The following is a 17,172-nucleotide window of genomic DNA, read 5'->3' on the forward strand; positions in this document are numbered from 1 at the left end:
ATTCTTCCGAAAGAGGTGCACTTTGCGAAAGAGGACCACGTGATTATTGAGCTGAAATCGAATTCAGGTTAACTTCTGCGTTCATGAGTCCTCTCATGGCGTAGTGGTTAACGCGCCCCAACTAGAGATCGGGGAGTCGTGAGTTCGATTCTCACTGAGAAGACGTGTAACTTTTTCGCAAATCTTCACATCAATTTGTCCATCTAATCCAATTGCAAATTATATGTAATGTTTAGCTTTTCGGTAGTTTGTAGCATGGTCACTTTTTTGTAAATATTATTTAAAGATTTATTCAATATAAATATAGATGTACATAAATTGTTATATAATTATATTGTTTTTCATGTTCTTCAATGTTAATTTATTATTCGTGTTAATTTATTTTTCATTTAATCACATATTATTTCATTGTCAAATTTAACAAATTCAAGAGTTCACTTAAATATATGCGATATTCAATATCACAGTTCAAAATGAAATACACTTTTCCAAAACCGCATACAAAACTTGCATACAAGTCGCCATCTACCAATACTATATCAAATAAAAGTCCCTGTCGCCTTACACACTACACCACGAAACACGAATAAGCCTAAGGTTCAAAGTTCAAGCCCGAACGTTAACGATCGTTATAAATAGATCGGAGTCCAAAAATAGACGGAACGATACAGGTCATTCAGATGGAATGGTAGCGAAAGAGATAGCGCTTCAATCGGTTCTCATTCGTAGTTGATGAGGATCGTCGTTTGAAAAGGTCGTGAACATACTTCGGTGATTTTACGTACTTCCGTCCACGAAGATGTAAAATCACACCTTATCTGAGGACTTTCAGAATCTCTACTCGTCCATTTTGACCTGGACCGTGGAAGAGGCGAGAGTGCGTGAATAATCGTTAAGTGTCGCGGTGTGTTTCATTTGGTAATAAATTAAAATGTGAGAAGTTTTGTAGATTGAAATTAATGTTACTTTTTGTTCCTTTTCGTTAGTCAAGTAAAGTTCGTTAGCCTAAAGCCAAGAAGGTTAAGTGCGGTCAAGTTAGTTTGTGTGTGCGTTTGTGAATAAAAAAGGTAATTGTGAACTTTTTTTTGTGTGGAGAATTTTTTGTTAATGCGTCGAACAGCCGTTCGACGGCTTTTTATTTAGGATCGGAATCTAGCGATCTACGGCCCAAGCTCGGCACACCGCATCTGCAAGCTAAACGCTACTCTCGATCCCACGCTTCAGCGTTCAGAAGTCCCGGTTTGAGGGGAAAGCCGGAAGGGAACAAACCGTTCCGACAGAGCGGCCACCACCATTTCTATTACCTCGTGGACAGGCCACGTGTGAAGCCCCCGACGATCCCCACCGTCGTCAACTGCGTCATACGTCACCAACGCACGTGATTTCCGGCGTGCGACACTTCATCAAGGAGTAAATCCAAAAAGTCGCAGTTCGTTGCCGTATTTGGAGTAGTAGCCGCAATACCACCATCGTCGATGTGCTAATTTCGGAATCCTGCTTTGCCGTCCCATTCTTCGTCCAGCACTTCTGCTTTGCCAGCCCATTGAACGGCCGTCGCTTCTGCTTTGCCGGCGGCATTCATCGCAGCATCTAAAAGGGTCCGTGAGTACAAGCCAAACAAACTAACCATGCGCATGTGTTAAACCTCCACACAACTAACCGAGCTCGGAAAGAAGAAGATGATCGATAAACATCGATAGAAGTAGATTAGAAAATCCGCACACACATTAGGGAAAGTAGGAAGAAAAAGTAGAAGAGGAAAGGAACAAACGAATATGAATAAACCCTAGGTTATCAAATTTGAATAAAGTGCTAAATGTTTTTGCTGTTCGCAACTAAATTATGTATTTTTGTAGTATGTTAAAGCTTTCCCTGTAACAGTTTTTGGTCTTCGAGATTTCTCACGTTTCGCGTCGTTCTACCTGTTTCTTTTTCTGTTTTTTTGTACGCCAGGATAGACTGCCTGGGAAATCAGTCTCTCCACTCACGTGTCTGAAGCGGGCAGGGAATTTTGAATTAGTGAGTTCTTCCAGTGATGATACTCGTGAGTGGTGTCTTTTTGTGTCGGTAGAACGGCGGTCAGTATCAACTATTTTTTGAGAATCGCTTAAAGCGACCTCAATAACTGAGAAATCTCGATCCACTATACCTTTGAGTTTTCTGTATCGTTTCCTAAATTGCTATTTGGACTCTTATAAAACAAACCCGCCCTGAGGTTGGGTTTCTTGCCGGGCAAACATAACTCGACAGACGGTCCTCTTCGGAGGTGGCGCTAAAGCCGTCTGTTTCTTGAGCCAGGGAACGAAACAGGAGACGGAAAACCTTTAGCCGTATTTTACGTGTTACAAGTTGTTATACAAAATTACTTTATCGATTCTAAGTGTTTCGCAGACGAAATTCTACACACTTTGCTCTTAACCAACTCGATTTTTCACTTTCAGAACGTTTACTTTCCGGATTTACAAAACGACGAAAGTAAGATTTTCAACTTTCGCTACCTAACCACTACTTTCGCCGCTCCGCTGTATGAAGAGACAAAGTGACTTAACCACGAATCAAAACAAAACATTACTTGAGTCGATTTTACACTGGTAGAAAAACGTCGAAAGTAACTGAATAAATCGGCTTATCATTTTGTAATAAAAATTTTGTGGAAAATAACAGGAACTCCCTAGTTTTTGAAAGCGAGCTTATTGTATGCAAAATTTAAGCAAAAAATGTCAAAAAGGTGATTCATTTTAAAACAGTTTTAGAAAACAGGTTGTGATTCTTCTGAATTAATTTTCTCAAAACCGTATGGAAGTTACTTACGCCGATTTGAAAAAGTAATCGAGAATTGGTTCGTTCTTCGGGTCACTTTTTGGCTGATCAAATGAACCGACTCTCGCCAAAAGAGTCATGGGTACCTCGTTCTTTTGAGTGATCTGGATCTTTTGAACGGCTCCGATTCTTTTTGCCCATCTCTTATGTTTTCTTCTTCTTTAGACAATAAATTTTTTTGAAAAATAAGATACCATTGTCCCATTCGGACCTTGAAACAGTTTTTAGGCCATATATTTTAAGCACGATAATGGTGGTGGTAATGAAAAATAACTCCGATTTTTTTGGTAAAACAGTAAAATTCCAACACATTTAAACTTTGCATAAAAATATCGAATTAGAGAAGTAAACTTTTATGGGAAACTGAAACAGACATAAATGAGTTTGGGAACATGGAGGTGGAGAAGTATCGACTTGCAATTAAAGGTCGAAGTACGCTATATTGAAGGGATCGCGTATTTTATCGAACTTGGGGATATCACAGAATATCTAGTAAGGACAAGTTGACTGTATTGTTCTTAGCACTCGTACACGTTTTTTGGATCGTATTGTCAAACTATTTTGGATACAGTTTGGCTGTGATATTGATGGAGATGCTTTTCAAGTAAATGTTGGTGGTTGATTATTTGATTATGGTGTGGTGGTCTACCATGTTTCTATTTTTTCGAAGACTTTCTTAACCATGTACTTGTCGAAAATAAAGAATTCCTTATTAAACCATATCAAAACGTTGGATTGGACACGTATACATGATTTTCACAGTAGCGTTAATACATGAGAAATGCTTGAAGGCCCAACTTAGAACAGGGTTCGAATTGGACCAGGCTCCCCTAATATTTTTGAAAATAATCAAAAATAACTCTAAGAACAAAATAAATAAGGGAGGTTTCAATATAAAAATGAGCAAAATCGAACAACAAAATTCAATATTTTACGCATAAAAATAAAAAAGTGCCTGGTTCGATTTTAAGTAATGAAAAAGAATGATATTCAGCTTAAAAATAAAAATTTAGGCGTTAGAGGATTGAGAAAAAATTCGATTTATCCATATATCATCAATTTTATTGCAGTCTGAGTAAAAGCTTGCAAGTACATACATTTAGGAATATCTAACAATAACGGTAGCTTAATTAAATCGTGAAAAAAAATTGGAAACTCTCAAGAATGCCGCCAAGAATGCAAATGATATGATGACAAAGTTCCGAAGATCACAGTCTACCCTTTTTCACAAACAAAACATGTTTTTTTAATTTCACTCTGAAACACCACCGATCGCGAAAGACGCTTAGATGAAGATGAAAAAAGTGACAATTTGATTTGTTTAACGCCCTGAGCACATTTTTTTTTTTAATATTGGGGATTTTGCCCTCCAATAGACTCACAGCTGAAAATTTTTGTCCCACCAAAATATTCTTCCACCATGTTTGCCATATATTGGATTCCGTCGTATCTAACAAAATCATCATAAAACTCACACTGTTGGATTTTGCATTGAATGCAAGGTGCGTGCTTCTTCTAAACTGCCATATAAACTAACGTGTGAGTATGTATTTCCTTACGTTGAAAATTTGCACGACAGTCTATTTGTCAACAAAACGAACAATAATAGTCATGGTTTCATGTAGTCATGATATCATGAAACATACCATATTGTGATTTCATGGCTTTTTATTCATGAATGCAGCAACGGATTTTTTTCCGCGTAAGTATTGGAAAATTCTACTGTTTTTAGGAGACTTTACGTCCAACAGAAAAAATAACATAGTTCGTAGTAAACTAGTTTTTTTTTTGGTTCCCATACAATTTGAGTGGAGGGCAAGGTTTTTGAATGAAAATTTTCAAAATTTTGTGTGTCGTAAAGCTTAAGCCAACCTCCTTCCCTCCTTTGAGCGTTACGCAATTTATGGAAGGCACCTAAAATAGCATGAGCATTTACAATTCGTAATTGGTACACTCCGTGATTGACCAGAATAACCAGAATAATCGACATTGTACAGGGAACCAAAAGATGTGGCATACCATTGTCAACATACAATTTCGAAGATTCCAAGCTTAGTAATGTCAATAACAACGCTGGTCTCGTCCTTAGAGTTTTCACAGGAGGGAGTTTTGTTATTGGGAGGGTTTGTGGTTTAAATGCGAACCATCCATAGTTTGTGTAGCAAATACTTAAAAGTAACGTTGCCACGATACAGATATGTGTTATCACAAGCATGAAACGAGCTCACCATTAGGGGTTTATGGACAAAAGGTCGAAAGACAAAACGTCGAAAGGACAAAAGGTCGAAAGACAAAAGGTCGAAAGGACAAAAGGTCGAAATTGATTTGCTTGGTGGTAAATTTTTGCTTCTTTGAAAAAAAAAAAGATTTTCAACCTTTTGTCCCTTCGTTTTTGTTCTTCGAACTTTTGTCCTTTCGAACTTTTGACTTTCGACCTTCTGTCCTTTCGACCTCTTGTAATAGATTCATCCGGCCCTGTAAAAAAGAATCCGTTAGCGTGGGTCTTTGCGAAGTACTCAATTTGAAGTGCAATATAACTGCAAAACCTAAAAGCCGTTTTTCTCAAAATTAGGTTTTTTTCACTTACACTTACACTTTGCTTCTATTACCTCCCTCATTAACCAGCCTCTCATAATTAATTATACCATGTAGGGTAAAAGCACCGGTTTTGGCCAGCCTAAGAGAAAATGTCAATAAAAACTGAATGGGAAGCCGTATTTATACAACAAAAATGTCAAATGCAAGCTTTCAATCCATATTATATGTGTAAAATATCAAAACTGAGCCAAAACCATTTTTTGCTTTAAAAATCCCGTTGGTCAATATAGGCCAACGGAACCAGTTTCGCCCAGAGATTTAACTTCGGTTCCTAAATTGGCCAATTGCATTGATTTCTCATGAGAGTGGTCAAATTAGGAGTGCCCTGGCCAAATTAGGTGTATGGGAGTTAAAATTATAAGGAAAATTAATTGTTTTTCTTATGTTTTGAATCAATTTGGACAAGTAAATGAATGTAGCTCTATCATATGAATGTGATCTACTGAACACAAAAGGTTTCATGCTGATTGGCTATGTAAAACGGTGTATAATCGACTATGGCTACAACTGGCGTATGGCCAAAACCGGTGCTTCTACCCTACCGAGCATGCTGTGTGAACCTTCACGAAATTCAGCTTTAATAATGTACGAAAGCGGTCGTTGGTCGAGAGGCACGCCCGGTATGGGAATTTCATCGATTTTAGAAGCAGTAAATTTTATCAAAACTGTAATTAATATACGATCATCTGGAATTACTTTAGATCGATTACCCTTATTTGTTTGGTATGTTGTTATTACAGCTATTTTGTTACCTTACCTTACCTTACCTATTTTAGCTTTACCGAACTGACAATAATAGTTACATAGAAGTACGATGTAAGATACGAAATCACAATCACATAACTTATTAAAGTTTTTTTTTCTAATACATGATCCTATGATCTTTGAGGAGCTGCAGAAGAAGCAATGTTTTAAAATGCCCGTTAAACATAGTGTTGTGAATTGACGAACATGCCGTTTTCGATATCTGAATCGTTTTGCGATACGCGTTCAAATAGATCAGCACACAACTCAATTGTTATTCGCAACTCGATGAAACTATCTCACAGTTTCCTCAAGCCGAGTGCATTTGTTGCAAATCCCAACTACACACCCTTCGAAGTGGGTCGATCCATCAAAACACCAGCCTCTCATAATTAATCATACCATGTACCGAGCATGCTAATGTGTGAACCTTTACGAAATTCAGCTTTAATAATGTACGAAAGCGGTCGTTGGTCGAGAGGCACGCCCGGCATGGGAACGACATCCACGATCTAACCATTCCGCCCACTCACGGAAGCGAAAAACTGGGCAATCAATATTAATACAAACGATGTCATTTCAACTACGTGCATGCAACAACAAGGCAGAAAGTACGTGCCATCATGATTAGTTTTCAATTATCTATCCACTATCGCGAGCTTCGATGCCGTCTGTACTTAGATAGATATGGGAGGAGAAAACATCGCATCGTGCTATATGTCAACGTACCTCTCTACCTAGCGATTTCGTGCGTGCTTCTAGCTTCCTCAACGTTCGTGACTTGGGGTAATGTGTACTAACAACCCACTAACTAATATCGGGCTGACTTCTGCGATGTGTCAGTTATATAATTAAAGCAACTACCTAGGTAAAATAGGTTGTTGTCACGAATGCGGCGTTGAATAAGGTAGAGCGTAGACTAATCGATATTCCTTTTCCAGACGCCGGTAGTCCTATAGATATACTTACATTTATTCTTTAATACATGCTGAGACGATGTATTATGGCTTTGGGAGAAACTGCTTGAGGGGAGGAAATACCAACATTTCAACAATCTAGAACATCTAGATAATAAGTATTCTATGACCATCTCAACAGCTGATTGAAAGGCTTCTATGATAATGGACAATTTTTGTGCATTCGGTGATCGTGTGGCAGTTACATTAACAACCTGAACAGATAATCGAAAATACTTTGGTTCGATACCAAACGCGTACAGTTTTCCAACGTCATATACTATGCTACGGAAGGACTCTTGTGGCATGCGTTATTGACACCTTAATGAGTAAATAGATCTATGAAGGAAGATGCCTATTAATCTAACTTGAAACTCCTAAGCAGCTGTTAATTGGTATTTAGACACCACAATAACATGTGAATCGTCAACATATTGCTACAATTTTGCTGAACAAATTTGTGTTAAAATATTCATCCGTTTTTGATTAGGGGGAAGTCTACTATGGCCGGTATAAATTTCGGGTTTTTCTAAAAGACGGGGATATCGTTGTAAATTGATCTTTTTGATAGAATCTACCACCTGTTTATGTTTGGAGACTATTGAGCTTGAGCTTGATTGGCCGCCCGTGGTTGCTACTCCAGTATCGCCAGATCAACTGCACTTACACAAGGAATCAACCAGATGACTGCTTGGGACTAAAAGACACCCTCAGTGTGTAAGTGCTGGCGATCTTCTATTTTTAGGCAACAATGGCGGCTGCCACGTCAGAATGCAGACCAATGAGGGGAAAGGGAATTTATGATGCATTAAACTGGGTCCCACAGTAGCCCGGATATCCCCATTGGGTGTAGCAAGGATATTCAACAGGGGAGGGCAAACGACTTCCACGAATTAACACAATTTGTGCTCCCTTTTCCCGAAATGTTCAGCAACGAAAGGAAAGATGTCCTTCTGCTTTTACAGTGAGACATGTGGGGTCCAAAACACGTCTTGATTCAATTTGTTGACCACTCAACGCCTTGGAAAGTTCTCGATTGAAAAGGTTCGAAAACTCGAATGGTAGAACTCCTATTGACAGGAAATTTCAGTCTTGCCAGTTATTGAAATGGAATAATTATAAAAAAAAAATCATCCAGTTCTTCCAAGAATTCCATAAGATTGATTCCACTAGCATTTCTTGCAGGAAAAACTACAGAATGTCTCCAATCATTAAGCAAGTATTCTTCTAAAGAACTAGACAACTGTTTTGTAGTTTACCCTTTGAACAATTTATTTTACTTATGAAGTATTTCCGCTTAATTTCCTTCAGGAATTAAACTCTAAATTTTCCATAATATTATTCAAGAAAACTGTGAATGTTTTTTTCTGGAATCAATTTAGTATTTTTCCAAGATTTTTTTTCAAATTTCATCGAATTTTTCTCTATTATAATTTTTCCGTGACTTTACGATTCTCTGAGATTTCGAAATATGTTTCTAAACAAGGCTTTTTCTGTATTTCGTACAACAATTATTTGTGGTACATGATTATTTTTGATTCAACACCAACAGCGATAAAAGAATAGAAAAATGTCTACAAAGATTCATATATTTAATTTCAACATTGATTCCTCTAGAAACTCCTCCAGAATAGGTAAATTAATCCATAGAAGCATTCTTGGAACTCTTTTGGGTGAACTTTGAAGCAATACCTCCATAATTTCATCCAGAGATTTCTGCATACATTTTCTAATAATGAATCGAAAATTCATTCAAGTACTTCTTAAGGAAACCCTTCTCCTTACTCCTCCAGCGATTTCTCCATATTTTTTTTCCAAATGTGCCATGCAGAAGCTTATGGAATTCAAGAAGAAATTGCCTTTGAAATCTGCAGTTGGTTCTCTTGCGTTCCTTCGATAAATGTGATGTCCTGAAAAAAATCTCTGAATGTACTTAGATTTTTTCATGGGAATATTCGTAGATTAAGTTCTTAAAACATCTCAAAAGGAATCCCAAAGAATTGCCTTGAGAAATTTCGGGATGAATTACCATATGATATTTATATACAGTACGTAGAATAATTTTTAATTTAGAACAATTAAGGAAGAAATTCTTAAAGAATTAAAAGGTAAAATATCTGAAATTTCTGAAAAAAAAGCAATGGTACCCAGTGTTTAGGCAAATTACTTTAAAGAATCCTTAAAGGAATTTCTTAAGGAAACCTTTCCTAATGTAATACTTGGAGATGTTCTTAGTTCAATTCTTTATCGAATCGTTGAAAAAATATTCCTGTAGGAATTATTCGGTAATCTAAGTAGTTTCTGGTGGAATTGTTCAGATTACTCACATCAAATTGAGTTCGGTGTAAAATCGTCAATAATTTCAGGAAGAGAATGAATAAAATATTTTTTTTTTTACAAATTTTGCAGAAGAGTTCATCCTTGACACAGACTCCTATAACTTCTCAGTACGTTTTTTGCTGGAACTCTTGAAGCAATTAATGAAGGAGTTCCTTATATTTTGAAGAAATTTTTGGCAGAATTCTAAAAATGCATTAAAAAAAATACCTTGAGGTAATCGTTGAAAAAAATAAAAGTATTTCGAGAAACGAATTCTGGATATAAATTCTCGAGTCCCTTGCACGATAAATTCCTTGAAGAACGGAAAAAATCATGCAGAGAAATCACAGGAGATCTTATCAAATTCTATTATGTATTCTTAGAAGAACTCCTCGATGAATTCGTTTTATGACAACTTGTCAGATCTTTGGCATCAATCTTTCGAGTTCCATAAAAGATTTTTGGTAGGCTCCCTCTCAAGATTGCGGGCTGTTGATAAAATCTTCGAATGATTTCAAGTAATATCCTAGGTGGACTACAACAGTTCTTTAACAAACTCGACGACCATTCCTGGAGATTTTTTGGCAGAAGTCTGATTTTCTCTTGGAATTAAATAATTATCCATAAGTCTATCATGACGTAATGTTCTATAAATATGAAAACTGAGAACAATCTTTAAAAAATTCAATGGTATATTAATTTTTGTAATAAAATCCGTCGGCAAGGGTGGGGCCCTTCTGGCTACGTCCCCTGTATCTGCGCCAGTTTATGCGGGAAGGTGTAGGAGTGGTAAATTTATGGCAGAGAGGCTTGCTGTTTGGTTAGCAGTCTGCCTACGTATCAGGCGTAAGGAAAGACATGCTATAATTATGGAAGAATAGAAGCTCGGGGAAACAGTTTTTTGTCCGTCTCTGGTTCTAGAAAATGCTATAGAGAAGGTGTACCGGTATTCGCCATTTACCAGTTATTCGCCACCCCGCATTAATTACCGTTTTACATATATGGTTGCCAACTGCTAAGTGTTCGCTAAATTGCTTTAATATGATACGAAAACATTCTTGGAAACCGCAAAATTTTCTCAGAATATAATAGAAAAAAATGGTGTTCCTGATTCACCACCCTTCAACGCAGGTGGCGAATTCAGGAACCGAAATTAAAATCATGGCGAATACTGGTGCAAGTGGTTCAGTAATCGCAACCCCCATTTTTAATACAAAAACAAAGTTTTTGATTAGTTTTTATGTTTTCCCTACTGAGCATGGATTGAAAGCTTTCGGTTAACCAAAGGTCGTTTGATTAATGTATAAACAATATTTTTCCTTAAGGTGGCCAAAACTGGTACACCTCCCCTATTAAGAGTGGAAGACAGAAGCAAGTGAAAGATACAGCTACAAAGTACGAGGAAAAGGACGGGCCTGGGGTTGAACCATGATCTTCTGCTTATGAAGCAGAAGCGGTAGCCATTGGACCACCAACCCCGTCATTTCAGTTTGAAGACTATTGCATACAAATGCAAAGTTCGATCAATGTTTCAAGAAAGCTCTCAGGTAAATAATGTGAAAATGCTCTTGAAATGGTAAGCTGAGAAACAAGCTCCCATCTGGTTAAGACGTAACGCCAGAAATAAGAGAAAGGATTTGAGATAATGTCAATTTACATCTGTGAGAAATTCAATCCATCATACGACAACGACTGAATAGCTTCCAAAATTACACTTTTGGATTCTCCTAAAATGATCAGGAAAACTTTATAAATCATGACACAATATTTAATGACTTCTGGGTGAAAATCATGGATTTGGAGCCGTCGGAAGATCTACTAAGGACCCTCAACGGAATCGATATCCGTTAACCATGTTCCCAAAATGACTACAAAAAGTTCCAAACTGAATCAGGTGATATATTCTATCAAACAGATCAAATATTTTTTGAAATTGTTTAATGAATTTCCTTGCATTTTGCCCTGAATTTATATTTTTGAAACCCTAACAAATTTGAACCTTAATCCGGAACCATCACCAACATCTTTTAAAGGCACGCATGAAAAACATAACTCATTTGTGATTTTTCCTGATCGGACGATGGCGAAAATACAGAACTTGAAACTTACTTTTTTATAAATGTCGGCATTTAGTACTTTCAAGGTTAATTTATTAATATAGGGTGGTAGTAAATGAGGTAAGCCTTCATTTATTGAATGTTTTTGAAAGGCTTATTTTTAAAATAAGGTTTACACAAAGGCGAACTAAATACCTTCATGTTCCTTGCAGTTGCCCACAATTTTATGGCACAAGAAGTAATAGATCAAAATCTAGAGTGCTGTGAAAAGTTTACTGCAATTTGTCAAACCTGGGGTTTGCCACATCGTTCCCAAGTGTTTGCACATCGTTCAAATTAAAAATGGTTCAAGCGTTATTGGAATGCAATGGAACGTTGTGAACGGAACGTATAATCAAAACAAAGAGGTAACCAGAAATACGGTTTTAGGGTGACTAAAACCAATAACGAACCCCGGTGGTTTGCACGAGGTATCGTTCAAATAAGCGGGGATGTACGGTATTAAAATCCAGAGATTTTGTTTTTGTTCCTTTTCGTATCCGTCACTGCTACTAGTTATTAGAACTATTGCATTGTATAGTGCACAACGTATCACTCATATGCTGTTGTGAGGAACAATTCAGCATCGATTTCGATACACTTCTTGTGTTACTTCCTCAGAAACAACTGAAGGAATCAATTAAGGCGAGATGGCCCGTTATTTAGTCTTTTCACAAACAATTAACTAAACGAAATGAATTATACCAAAACATCGGTACTGTTTGGTAATGTATCGGAAATCTAGCCTCATACTATTCCAGTTGTTGAATTCTCCCCAGTAAACTACAGAAAATCTGATGGTGAGAAATTCAAACATAAAGGTAACAAGAGTAATAAAACATTCAGAGATCCCTAATCCATTTTTGCTATTATAGAGTAAAATTTGGGTTGAAGTTTTCCAACTATCTACAAAACAACGTAAATCAGTATGATCAATTCGAAGACTGTTACCGGTAAAAAAAGGATTAAATACTGCAAACACTTGTGCAATAATTTTCCCATGTAAGAAATTTGAACCTCAAATGAAAGCATGGGATTATGTCTGATTGATTTATGTAAAAAAAAATAAAAATTCAATTTTATGTTAACCCCGTGGGCCGCACCAATGTTTTAACTCAACTGCATCTGTACTGAAAAGTTTTATATAAAGACGAATTTTTATACTTGGATTAGTCAGATAAAACACCAAATATAATTCGAGATATAAAAATTCTCATATCGGACTATTCACGCGAACACACCAATCATTTATGTCGAAAAAGAACAAAAAAGATTGGGAATGCCTGCTGTAGATCTTACGTAACGCAGCAGTGTTAAAACATAAAAGTGTCAAAAGCGTTCTAAAGTAGTGAAAAAACTATTAATCACATTTTAGAATTAGGGATTCTGGGCTCGATGGGTCTCACACATACGTTTGTGTCAAAAATAGCAATTTAGATAAGGAAACTTGATAAAAAGAGAGAAAACTCTTAATTTCTTGTTAAAAACAGAGAATTAGGGTTAAATAAACATCATACGTACACAAGTTGTGGTCAAAAAGGACTTGAGTATATGTTTAATAATTATAACCCGTAAATAATTTTTAATAGTGATATAACTATTCATTTCAATGAAAATAAAAGAATTTGAACTTATTTGGCATCGAACATGTTGCGGCTGTCAGTGAGAGCACACATCTGTCCTTGGTCAATTTAACATTTCTTAACCATAGACACTTAAAACTAAATACAAAATCTGGAAAACTAGATATAATCCTCTACCAGAAGCAAAACAAGCTAAATGTCAGATTTCCTTGTGTATTGTGTTGTGATCTTATTTGCGGATTTCTTTAGGAGTTCGACGAATTGCCAATCTAAACCTGCCATAGTCTTTCATTCAGCAATTATTTAAACTAAGGAATGATATTCTGTTGCTTGAACAAAGTTTAAGAAAATAATTTGAATCGAGCTCACCAATTAATTATTGTTTGTTTTCAGAGAAGCCTAGCAACCAGTACCAAAATTACGCTAACCACTCAATTGATGCTAGACTTGACGGTGTTTTGTTATTGAAAATCTTATCGCAATTGAGTTTTATATTTGGAGCATCCGCAAATGACTTGCATATTTCCGGCAGCTTCCACGCTATCTTCCAATTACTCATAGAAATATTATTTTGCAATGATCCACTATCGCGCCAATCGTTGTTGTTTCATCTGTATTACCAAATCGATCACACATATGCTCGTTCGCAATCACAGCATTCAAATAAATCGCTCAATCGAGAGTGACTTTGCAGCACTCCAAATGTTCCTACCTCAACGCCTCAAGTTCTCAACTGCCAAAAGAAAACACTCAACCTACACTCGAAATTGACGAAGTACCCTGCATGATTCGAGTTTGGCGGAATGAAGAAGGATCTCAGAACAAAAAACGTTTTTCAAATATTTATCAATTCGTGTAGGATAACGATCTGATCGAAATAACAATAATTCTAATGCGTTTTGGAATGGAGACCATCGACCCATGGAGATAACCCTTTGAAATGCTTGTTGCCATACTTTTATGTTTATGCTTTCTTTTTTCACATCCGAGAAAGCGACCCAGCGCCTCCTCTGATTACACCATCTACCGAACCTCCCATGAAATCACCCATTCTAACATAACTGTAGCTCCGCCTACTAGATTCCACTACGCACCTCCTTATTCCTGATCCGTTCCGCCAGGTCAACTGCCGGAATGTTGAGCATCTCGTTCCGAATCTCCGGGAAGGGTGTCTTCCGACGGGGCCCTCCCACAAACCGGATCAACGGCATCAGTATCACATTTGCTATCCGGAGCACCACTCCTAACGCTCGCAGCCACAGTTGCATTTTATTCCTGGTTACAGATTAGCGATTCTAATGAATTCGATGGCACGAAACACCATCAACAACGACACTTTCTCAGTATACGACGACCGCGTAATGACTGATCTATTGAACTTTGAGGTACTCTACTCGTTGGGGTTGCTAATTCCCAGCGATTGCTATGTCTCGGGTGGGAAGTTTTATGATGTTTTTTTTTTTCAAACGCTCACTGTAACGTCGCTATGGCACTGTACACTAAAAACGTTACAACACGGCACCTTGGTTACACACAGCCTGCTTAGTATAAGGCTTCCTCGTATCGGGATTTAGAACTCCTCTCTTTCGCACTCGCTAAAACACTTCAGGTCGTTCAGCAGCAAACTAAGTAGGCTAGTAAATTATTGCTCGCGTTTATTAGCCGCTTATTCGGAGATACAGTTTGTTCAACCACTCGTGGAATCTATTGTCCGGTTTTAATAAATTCGTCTCACTTGGTCTCACAGATATTTCCTTATCACACGCAACCAAATCTTATCGTCGATTCTGTCGTCGCTTTGATATCACATCGAGCAACCTGTCCGAGAGTAGCTTTTCTGGTTCAACTCTACTCTCGTTTTTCGATACACTCGTCGTCGTTGTCGTCGTCCGCGTGGAAGGAGCGCGCGCGCGTCCGGCCGGGCTAGAATCTAGGAACCGAATGATTTGCAGCCCAGCCAGTAGTAGCAGCCAGCAGTCAGTCGCTGATTGGGGATTTGCAGTCAAGCACAAGAACGTATGCGCTCACACGCTTGTAGGATGTTCGCCGAAAGATTCTTGAACAAGAATTCTCGACGATTCAGTTCGTTCTCTTCGGGTTTCGGGCCCCATACTAATGGCCAAAAATAAATATTTTGCGACGAAATTCTTAAATTCGAACTAAGACGAAGGCAATCCGTGAAGAATTGTCGAAATCGCAGCAATTTGAACTTTTTTCCGTTTGCTGGGCGGATACGGGTTGAAATAAATGGATTTAATTTTTTTTAAAGTTCGACTCCTCTAAAGAAATGGAGTTTTGTTATACATGGAATAAACTCGTCACACATGTTCTCAATTATGAGAAGTTCATCTCGCGTTCTAACTAATCTCATTAAAAAAGTTTTTTGAACTTTTGTCGCCAAGTATTTGATTTTGGCCCATAGTGCTATGTATTATACACCTATCGTATCGTCGCTCAGAGTTTTCGTTTTTTTTTTTATAGATGTATCGCCACAATGTGCGGTATTTGCTAATGATGGGTGCCATTTGGAGTCAGTGTCGTCGGGTGTTGTCCCGGTTCATTCAATTAATTTAGGCGAAAGTGACTCGCACACCTCCCATGTCATCACGCTTTTTGCGAGCTTTGACGAAAAACACTGATTGATTCACGTAGTGGTGACAATGCGTTTCTCACGGAAATAATTCATTCATTCATTCGATGTCCAGGGATAGATAGATCTTCTTAGGAATCATTCGACACATCTCAAGTGAGTGAGTGATTTTTCACGATTGATATATGAACCATTTGCAGCATACGTCATAAAATGGTTGTTGCAGAAACAACTATTTTAGAGTGTTTCCAGCTCATTTTTTGATTTATATGTAAAGCAGTTCGAAACAACAAATTGTTTATATGTTTCATATTATAATTAGATTCTACGCAAAGTTTCATTTCAACTTTGCTTTACTTTTTTTCATATCTCTAACCATTGTGAATTTATTGCGAATTTTAGAATATTTTTTTATACATATAAACAATGTATATACACTCCAACCTCTTTTTACGACCGTTTGTTTATTTACGACGGTTCTTGTTACGACCACTTTTGTACGACCGAAATTCAGATTAACGACCGTTTTTATGAATGATCAATATCTTAGAAAGTAATCAAAAGAAGAGTAATGATGTTTGGCAAAATTGTTTAGTAGATTATGGGGTAATATGCGGTGGTCATTGAAATGCGGAATTCTGCCACTAGGCGGCGCACACTGGGGCATATCGCTGTTTTCGACGGCCAAAACCTCTAGTACTCTGGATACACTGAAAACATTCTACAAGCTCGATCGACGTGTTTCACACGTGAATTTTCACTATTTGTAAAACACATCAATCGATGGTGTAAAACCAGTCGCTATCGACAATTGAAATTCAAATGTAAAACACGTTCATTTACAAATTATTGAAAGTTTTGGTGTACTGCTTATTAGCGATTCCTTGATTTTCTGATACCAGGCACCAATTACGAGTGCCCGGTTTATCCAAGAATAACTTGTTGTCTAACATGTCACGCGAGAATGGCAAATGTGACTCCTTGTCACCATAGGCAAACTAGTTCTACTAGTGATGGATATCGCCATTGTAAAACATGTTCAAATCATGTGAAAAAGTCTTTGCTATCAAACCAAAGTTAATCCTTAACAGAATCATAGATTTTACACGTTATTTCACCTTGCTAATCGACACGACAGATTCACGTTAAAAAGAATTTGTATCGAACGTGTGGATTATTTTCAGTGTAGGCAAACTAGTTCTACTAGTGATGGATATCGCCATTGTAAAACACGTTCAAATCATGTGTAAAAGACTTAGCTATCGAACCAAATTCAATCCTTAACAGAATCACAAATTTTACACGTCATTTCACCTTGCAATTCGACACGACAGATCCACGTTTAAAAGAATTAGGATCGAACGTGTGGATTATTTTCAGTGTATGCCTCCTAGAGGTTTGGTGTCTTCGTCAAAGTATTTTAGAATAACTTGTTCTACTTTTTGACTCATTCAGATTTGATCTAG

The 17,172-nt window shown here is 37.3% G+C and overlaps 1 protein-coding gene across 1 annotated transcript in view; it reads right to left on the reverse strand.

The window, feature by feature from the left end:
- LOC5564209 (fatty-acid amide hydrolase 2) overlaps window positions 1–15,059 on the reverse strand; it is a 50,465-nt gene extending 35,406 nt beyond the window's left edge. Inside the window, exon 1 of the mRNA XM_001648502.2 lies at window positions 14,211–15,059. Within this exon, the coding sequence (XP_001648552.1) occupies window positions 14,211–14,384 (174 nt within the window). The 5' untranslated portion in view covers window positions 14,385–15,059. The remainder of the gene's footprint in view (window positions 1–14,210) is intronic.
- Window positions 15,060–17,172: the final 2,113 nt, after the last annotated feature.

This window comes from Aedes aegypti, chromosome 1 (assembly GCF_002204515.2).
Source record: "Aedes aegypti strain LVP_AGWG chromosome 1, AaegL5.0 Primary Assembly, whole genome shotgun sequence".
Taxonomy (NCBI): Eukaryota; Metazoa; Arthropoda; class Insecta; order Diptera; family Culicidae; genus Aedes; species Aedes aegypti.